Consider the following 9,662-nt stretch of genomic DNA (forward strand, 5'->3'; position numbering starts at 1 on the left):
TGGCTCCTGCTGATTCCTCAGCACCCATAACAATGTCTAGCAGATGATGCATCTACTCAAGGACAAAAGAAAGGGAGGGCTAGATGCTAGTCTTGTCTCAGTTAGCAGTACCCTATCCTTTTCTTTAGAACAGAGATCTAATTGCAGATTTTTCCACGTCTGTGGCAAGCACGCAGCAAAAAGACAAATACAGCAACACATCAGTAATATTCAATGATGTAATAGCTATCATAGCCTGGATTACAGTTTCTTAAACTTCCCAGAAATTAGTTCTATTCCATAGAGGTAAACAAGAAAGAATCAGGAAAATTTTTCATGTACTTGTGTTTTCAGACACACCTAAATGGAAAACTCTAAGCTGAGGATCCACTGATTTACATACAGGAAATTCTCAGGTAATTGAAAGGCACTGAGTGCTCTGAGCCCTTGCTGGCCTCTTGCTTTGCTGGCACTCCTGTCTGGCTCACTAGCTGTGCTGACAGCGTAAATCAAGGGATTATTAGATTGACCACATGCCCTCGGCTTTTGTTTCTTGGTTTTTGTTTTGTTTTGGGACAGAGATAGGAAAATTGACTGGGGCCCCAGAGATCCAGGAAAAAAAAAAAAAAAGAAAAAGACAGAAAAGGAGGAGGGGAGAGTCATTTGCAGTGATAAATGCTTTCTACTATAGGAGTCATGACAGAATTTGAGTTTGATTCTGGTGGAAGCGAACTGACAAGTGGGTCAAGATTTCCCCCACAGGGATGCCAGGATACCAGCTCCTGAGACATGTCTCTAAATTACATCAAAAACTTTTATGAAGGATGTGTAAGTATTAGACAAAAAAACAAACTGTATGAATCCTCTCTGTGTATTTTAACCTGATTTGCATGGGTGTTGATGACTAAGGTCCGTTACGTATCTGGAGAATAATATAAATCTTAACCAGATACTTCAAAGTATTCTGAATTTAAAACTATGACTAGAATAATTCAGGAGGTACTTTTAGCTGTTGGTGTTTTAAAGTAGCTCGCTCTCTCTGATTTGATCACTGATAAGTAGAAAATAAACAGTAATGACAACTAAACAAACATCTGGTTGTTAGGATAGTGTGCATCCTAATGAGTTTAATGTTTTGTTTGTTATCTAATTTTCCAAAAGAGGTACTAGAGATCCTAAGATTCTCTGGATTTTATCACAAAAGGATTACAGGGATAGGAGCTATTAATTGACTTCAAAGGCTTTTAAATATTTCCAGAATCATACATTTGGTTAACAGCATGTCCCTATTTGACTGTTGCCCTTCATGGTTTCGGAGTGAAAAAGGGTAGGAAATCTTATAACGTGAGATTTGCATTGGGCTTGATGATCTCTAAGGTTCTATCGCGCCTCAAAACTTCATGAATCTTAAACTTTTAAAAATGTGATAATGAAAACATCCTCTAAAATGTCCTCCTTTAACGTTTGTTTCTAAAAGGTTTTTTTTTCTCCTAAAACCGTAACAGATGAAGCCTCCAACGGTGATCGGTCAATTTCACACGCTGTTCTTTGGATCCGTCCGAATGTTCTTCCTTGGGGTGTTGGGCTTTGCAGTCTATGGGAATGAGGCTCAGCACTTCAGCTGTGATCCCGACAAGAGAGAAATTAACCTCTTCTGTTACAGTCAGTTCAGGCCAATCACTCCACAAGTAAGCCTTTCTGTGTTCACGTAAACCTTATTCTACACCAAATAAAATTGTTTTCTGTTTAAATGTAAAATAATGTCATGATAAGATGAAGAATGCCCTAACAGGTCTTATTTCTAGGATTATTATTTTTTTTCTCTAACTGGCTGTATATTTCAGGTAAGTTAATTTGAGTTGGTCAAGAGTTTCTTCCAACTCCAGCATCCTATTTTCTATTATAGATATAGTGATACAGCGAAAACAGACAATAGATGTTGATCTATCTATATTCCAGGACTGTAATTAGAAAATAGAAATTGGGCAGCTACTAAAATATTTCATCATAATTAGTAATTGGTAGTTGATGACAGTAAAATATGATATTTTCACAATTACTAAGATATTTAAAGTTTTAAGCATCTTAGTAATTAAATGAGATATGTTCAACATTATTATCTTCATTTATTATCTTTATAAGACATGAAACTTAGAATTTTATGTCAGCCTCTCTTGAGAGTCAGTGAATATTTTTAGCATATTTTTGGTTACGTGTTGATTGATTTGACTAAGACATTTCTGACATACTTTAGGTGTTCTGGGCTTTACAACTAGTGATTGTCCTGGTTCCTGGAGCTATTTTCCATCTTTATGCTGCGTGTAAAAGCATCAATCAAGAATGCATCCTTCAGAAGCCCATCTACTCTGTGCTTTATATCCTCTCTGTTTTATTAAGGATTAGCCTGGAGGTGATAGCATTTTGGCTCCAAACACGCCTCTTTGGTTTCCAAGTGAAACCTCTCTACCTGTGTGATGCTGGGTCTCTCGGAGGAAAGTTTACTATTGTACAATGCATGGTGCCAGAACATTTGGAGAAGACAATTTTTCTCATTGCAATGTATACATTTACTGTAATTACAATGGTCTTATGTGTTGCTGAGATTTTTGAGATCATATTTAGAAGATGCTTTCTAATTAGACAGTGACCAAAAGCTGGATTACCTGTTGTCATGCCACACTTATTTATGAATCATCTTTATTTAGTTATATCTTATTCATTGAGTATCTCAATTTCAAACATAAATATCTGTTCTTTAAACTTACCTCAGTGTGTCTGGAATTTATATCTAATATAAAATAGAAGACTAAGTTCTAAGGCAGGGATGCTTGAACAAACGTTTCATTCTGTTTTAACTTTGGCACATATTAGAAAATATACACAGAAATAATGTTAACTCATTTTTAAATAGTACTTTTACAAAGTTCTCTCACACATAAAATCTTAATCGATCACAATATTTTTGTGGCCGGAGAAACTTTTATTATAGCTTTTACACAGAGTGAAAAGTCAGGGCTCAGGGAGGTTAATCTATGTGCCCAAACAGACAACCGGACTGGAGTCTGCCTCTCCTCACTCTAAAGCCATTGCTCTTTCCACTGAACCATGCTTCTTAAAGTCGGAGGATGTAAGGATTTTTGCATTCATGTAAAATATAAATTATTTAAGTACAAAAGTTATAAATTAACATTAAATGAGTTATTTTATAGCTTGATCACTAACTTGAAGAAATGGAGAAATTACATGTTTAATATTATCCTCTCCCGTTTTCTTGAAATTTTTAATATTAAGTGATATGGTAATATAGCCACCAAGTAAAAGAAAATGCTATGGAAAATATTGTGCATGGTTTGTTTCCTGTTGAAAGAAAAACCCTCTGAGCTCACAGAAACCCTATAACTATAGCTTCTATATTCAAGATTATTGAAATGGAAAATTATATTCATATTAAGCTAGACTTCCTAAATAGCTATGAAATTATTTCAGAGACAATTTTATATCATTTCAGTGCATTTCTTTTTATCTGCCTGCCTTACCAATAATCATCTTCATTTGATATCATTTAAAGTCTTTATGTATGACTGCCCTATACTGGTGCCTTATTAGAGAAAGAAGTATGGTCAGTCAAATACTGAGGTTTCCAATTGTTTTCTTAAGCATTATTCAGCCTATATTTGATATCATGAATTTCTGGATTTAGGATTTTTAAAATCATTGAGGCATTCTCCACATGAATGCACAGGAGAAAATCTAACTTACCTTCTTTCAACAAACAGCTGCTAAGTATCTAATATTTAACATGTACTGCATTAAGAGTTCATATACAAAGATAACTAAGATTTGGTGCCTTTATGGGATCAGATTCCAGTGAGTGGTCCAGTGGCATGCCACGAGAGTAGGATCTGGTGGAAATAGCCCACCCCGAAGGGATGCCTTTGTTTAGAACCACTGGCCCTTAGTGCTAATAAACAGCAACGCTGTTTATTCTGTTTAATCTTATTTTTAAATTCTCTACGGAAAAGGTATCCTTTACTTTCTGCAGCCAGGTGGATGGCTCACACCAGTCCTTACACACACACAAGTGTCTTCATCATGGGATCATGGGTCATATTTCCCTGGATCTTTGGAAGGGAGGTAATTTTTGACTGGATGTCAGCCATTTTGTGTTTTACCTTCTTGGATGCTGGATATTTTTGTCTTCCCATACATGTTCTTAAACTTTATTCTAGGGCACAGTTAAATTACCTGAAAACAGCAGATCCTTTGTGCTTCCTTTTAAAGCTTTGTTAGACAAGACCAGTGTAGTCTGCACTGAAAGGCTAACTTTGCCCCATTACTAAGGCAAAGCCTTTCGGAGTGCTCTATCAGATGCCACTTTGGTGATTTGAAAATATTATCCTTCCACCATTTTCAAGATCTTGAATTCCATCCTCAAGCTGGTTGACTCAGTGTCTCAGTGTGTTTAAGTTGCTAGAACAAAATACCTAGACTGGGTGGCTTATAAACAGAAGAAATTTATTTCTCATAGTTCTGGAGGTTGCAAGGCTGAGATGGAAGTGCCAGCGTGATTAGGTTCTGGTGAGGCCTTCTTCTTGGTTACAGACTTGTATCCTCACTGGGTGGAAAGAAGATGAGAGAGCTCTCTGGGGTCCCTTTCTATTAGGGCACTAATTCCATTCATGAGAGCTCCACCTTCATGACCTAATCACCTCTCAAAGGTCCCACCTCCTATACCATCACATTGAGGGTTAGGATTTCCAAATATGAATTTTGGGGGGACACAATCATTCAGTCCATTGCACTCATGGTTGCAACATAAATTGCTGTGGCGTCAGGACGCAGGTCTTTGCTGCACCCAAGGAAAGAAGGGAGAAGGGGCAAAAGGACATTCTCCTGATTTGCCTTTCATGAATTTTTTTCAGAGAAGATTATTTTTTCAAACAAACCACAAAAGTCTTCCCCTTAATGTCATTCCCCATTCATAGCTACATAGATAAACAGTTTGATTTACACTTATTATGATTCATCCTTTAGGACATTGTCAAAGCATTAGCCCCTTTTTAAAGAGATTTCTACCCTGGCTGTTGAGAACGGCAGCTATTCTCATATTCTCAGTCCTATGAATCCTGGGTCTCGTTCTGTTTAATTTTTTCAGATAGTTCTTTTCCTGGAAAGATGTTTGAAGCTGTTACACTAAACAGAGCTCAGCTGGAGACTGTTTGCAGATCTCTGGCACTCTCTTCCTTTGCAATTCTCCCCTCTAAGGTAGTCCGTCCTGCGAAATCCAGCCTCCTTGGCCTCCTTAACAAAAATATACTAGCTTATGTAATCCAGCAATATATGTATATATAAAGATAATACATCATGAATGAAAGCTTGTTGTAACAATCAAAAACCAATTAATGTAATCCAACTGGATTAATGGAATAAAGGAGAAAATTTACAGTCATGTTAATAGATGCAGATAAAAGTATTAGATTAAATTTAACAGCCTTTTATGATGTAACAAACAACCAAAAATACCCAAACCTTTCACTAAGAAAAGGAACTACCTAAATTTGATTTAAAAAACATCTAAAAAAACCTACAGGAAACACTCCACTTAATATGAAAGAACAATTTCCCCTATAATCGGGGGGAAAAGACAAGGATGTCTACCTTTACCACTTCTGGTTAACATTGACCTGGAGGTCAATAAGAGAAAACAAAACAAAATAAATATATATTTTGAATACATATTTATTCAATAAATGCAGTAAAACAAAAAAGTAAAAGGTATACATATTGGGAAAGAAATACGGTCTTTACTCACAGACATGATCATGTACACAGAAAATTCTAAAGGATGTACAAAAAGCTACTAGAATAAATAATTAAATTTATCGAGGCTAATGTTTCTTTGGAGTAATAAGAAAAGAAATTTAAAATTTAAAAGATGTCATTTACAATAATATTCAAAAACATGAAAGACACAGGGATAAATTTTACAATAGATGTGTTAGACCTGTACAACGAGAACCTCAAAGCAGTGCTGAGAGAAATTATAGACTTTTTAAACAAGTGGAACAATAAACCACATTCACGGTTTGGAAGCCTTAATCTTTTATAACTTCAGTCACTCCAAATTGATCTGTATACCCAACACAATCTCAGGCAAAAACCCAGCAAGCTTTTGTAGAAATTAACAAGCTGACTTTAAAATTTACGTGGAAATATACAAAAGACCTAGAATAGCCAACACAATTTTGAAAAGGCAAAATAAAACTCCAGGACTTACACTGCATACCCTCGAGACTTACTATAAAGGTACAGTAATCAAACCAGTGTGGGGCTGGCATGAGGATAACCATGTTGAATACAGGAACAACAGAAAGACCAGAATTATTTCTGCACATATATAGCTGGATTTTTTTAATTTAACTTGCCAACATAATTCAATGGTGTTGGAACAACTGGATGTCCGTGTTGAAAAAGTAAACTGCAATTTTTACCTTTGGCCCTGTCCCAGCCATGAGTGTGCAAAGGGGCCTTGCCAAATCATCAGGGTCTTCTCTTTCACTCTTCTGCAGGAAGTTTTAAGGAAAACTATCCCTATGTTAGGGGGTACTGAACTAAAAGAATGTGAGTCTTGTGATACTGGAAGCCAAATTTCTACCATACACAGCGTACCCCAAAGATACAGCTATCAATGATATATTATCCTGATTACACTGGTTGAGCCCTGTCATTTGCCACCAAAATAGTTGTGACCACAGTTCAAACAGAAAGTTTTGCTGTGAGACAATCGCACATACACTAGAGTCCAGAGGGTAGTGCCAAACACGTAAGTTTTCCCATCAAAACACCTGTCAGTCCTGGAGTCTCTCCCTCTTCTGTGGTTGCCCCACTCCTGCACTGTTGCCCTCCCCTCACTTGCCAAGATTCTAGCCCCAGCCTGGAGGGTGATGTAACATCCTTCAGTAACTGGACAGAGCTGGATGCAGGAGGGTTTAGGTCTTGCTTCATGTTAAAATATCAGAGTAAATTCTTCATTGTGAAACATCAACAAGAAAACCCAACCTCATGTTGTTACTATTTACTTTGTTTCATGACATAATTTCAATGTGTCGCTATGCTAACAGTGTTTCCGTTACTTTTCTCCCTCATATCAATTATCCTCTTGAGAAGGGAGTGCCATACTTACAAAGAAGAGAACATGTGTTGGCAGACGGAGTAAAATCCAATTCTAACCATTTCAGTTACCTGCTTATTTTGCCCCTCCCCTCCTAGAAGGTGTGTAGATTAGGAAGGGACCTTGAGCTGCCTCCAGTCCTGAAGGGAGAAGGCAGGAGAATAACAGGAAGGTGTGGGCTTCACCAGGAAGAGGAACCCTTGATTTCCAGACATAGGATGATGCAACAGAGAAAAGATAAAACACAAGAATATATTGGTCCAGAGAGACATTAAAGTCAAACAGTAGTGGGTAGGTTCACTGGCTCTGAAACCAGGGGACCTAGATTTTAATGTCTAACATTCCTACTCACTGGCTGGGACCTGCTGCAAGTTACAAAAATTCTGTGTCTCCTTTTTCTCATCTGTAAAAGAATTAACATGATAATACCTTCCTCAGAGAGTTGTGGTAAAGATTAAACAAGTTGATGGAAAGTCTCTAAAAGCATGCATGAGACAACAGATGCTCAGGAAATGCTGGCTAGTTATTACTTGTTGCGGCAGAGGTGAGGTGAAACAATTCCTATCGGGGATCCTAAGCTTAACAGCAGGGTGTGCAATTTCTGACCAAGGCAATCCAGGCAGAGGGGTTGGCTTGAAGACAGAAGCAAAGGCTTGAAGCATCAGCCATGTGCTGGCGGTTCACTAGCACTGGTCCTCAACCCTAGAGGTGCCATTAAAATTTCCTGAAGATCTTTTTCGGATATTTAGGTTCCAACCTGAAACAGCTAAATCTGAATGCCTGGGGATGTGACGGGGAGATGAGCCTTTTTATTTTTTTATTTATTTATTTATTTTTTAAGATTTTATTTTTTCCTTTTTCTCCCCAAAGCCCCCCGGTACATAGTTGTGTATTCTTCGTTGTGGGTTCTTCTAGTTGTGGCATGTGGGACGCTGCCTCAGCGTGGTCTGATGAGCAGTGCCATGTCCGCGCCCAGGATTCGAACTAATGAAACACTGGGCCGCCTGCAGCGGAGCGCGCGAACTTAACCACTCGGCCACGGGGCCAGCCCCGGAGATGAGCCTTTTTAAAAAACATCTGAAACCATCTTCAAGCACTACCACAGTCAAGAATTGAGAAGCAATACGTAGAGAACAAATGAGAAGTCATAAGAACAGAGAAGGCATTTATGGTTAATCCACTCTGCTTTGCCTCATTAATTTCTCTGCCAATCCAGCAACTTCTGACTGTAAAGTCAGGACTGCAGGAGAAGAGAAAGAAACCATAACGTCTTTGTTCTGGCCGCTATCACGAAATACCACAGACTGGGTAGCTTATACAGAACAAAAATTTGTTTCTTACATGAGGGCTTTGCCCTCATCATCTAAATCACCTCCCAAAAGCATCCCCTCTCCAAATACCATCACATTGGGCGTTAGGTTTCAACACATGGATTTGGGAGGGACAAAAATATTCAGTCCATAACAAACACATTCTCACGTGGTAGTGAACATGTTGCTGAGAATACAGAATTCAGTTTCTTGCAGGGTAAAAAAGCCAGACTCAGAGTAAGGTAATGGACTCTCCAAGCAGGGATAAAGAAGGCGGAGAGGGGTGCTGGTTAGAGAAGAGAAGACAGAGAAATTTCAGAGCTTGAGACCCTGTTTCTTGCAGATGGTGGGATTTCAGAGAAAACTAGTTTTTCAAGATGAACTCTCAAAACTGGAGACTGAGATAAAATAAAGAAAGAAAGATGGAAGTTATTGAAGGAAGCAAATAAAGCGTCAAGTCCTGACAGATGAAACTGTGGGATGGAGAGGAAAAAGAGAATTGAGGTCATTGATGGGAGAAGGAAACTTGGATGGCACGAGTCAGCAGCTCTGAGCAAGAAGCACACGGGCACGCCTTCCTGCACTGACAAGATAACGTCGAAATACTTTGCAAACTGTTCATCACTCTCCAGAAATAAACGACCTACAGATTATTCATTCACTGAAGTATACGCTATCCAGTTCAGAACAAAAGTTCAATTTTCTTTAACCGATATGTGTTTAGTGTGTAAGCTGAAAAAGCGTCTGGTTATTTTATCCAATGTGTCAATATCGAAGAATGGATTTAAAAATTTAATCCTATCATCTCTCATCTTACCCAAGAACTGAATGTAAGTTTCTGAGATCGGGGGAATTGGAAGCAATAATTCCTGAATGATGCCAAAAGCAATTCACACTTTTACCCTTTCTCCCAATCAACAAAACATTTTCTTTTTGTTTTTCCTTTTCTATGCTTTTTGCCACAAAAAGGGGAGGGGAAGGGACCAACGAAAGGAAAAAGTAAAACAAAGCAGAAGTTCTCCTCCCTCCTCCCAGCAGAGGGCGCGGGTGTCTTAGGCGCTGAGCCGCTCAGCCTTGAACGCGCACGAGCCCAGCCCACCGAGGTTGGTCCTGCTGGGGATCCGTAGTTGACTTGCCGTCGCTGAGCAACCAGGGAATGGGCGGGGCTGGCCGTGCGCGCTCGGGGCCGTGACCCCCCTGGT

General features: G+C 38.7%; 1 protein-coding gene across 1 annotated transcript; it reads left to right on the forward strand.

Annotated features, from left to right (window-relative positions):
* The first annotated feature begins 552 nt into the window (after positions 1-552).
* Positions 553-2,736, forward strand: GJE1 (gap junction protein epsilon 1). The gene is made up of 3 exons (XM_044775924.2): positions 553-807; positions 1,485-1,667; positions 2,234-2,736. The coding sequence occupies exons 1-3, from the start codon at positions 769-771 to the stop codon at positions 2,624-2,626; spliced, it is 615 nt and encodes a 204-aa protein (XP_044631859.1). The 5' UTR covers positions 553-768; the 3' UTR covers positions 2,627-2,736.
* Positions 2,737-9,662: the final 6,926 nt, after the last annotated feature.

Source organism: Equus asinus, chromosome 1, assembly GCF_041296235.1.
Source record: "Equus asinus isolate D_3611 breed Donkey chromosome 1, EquAss-T2T_v2, whole genome shotgun sequence".
Taxonomy (NCBI): Eukaryota; Metazoa; Chordata; class Mammalia; order Perissodactyla; family Equidae; genus Equus; species Equus asinus.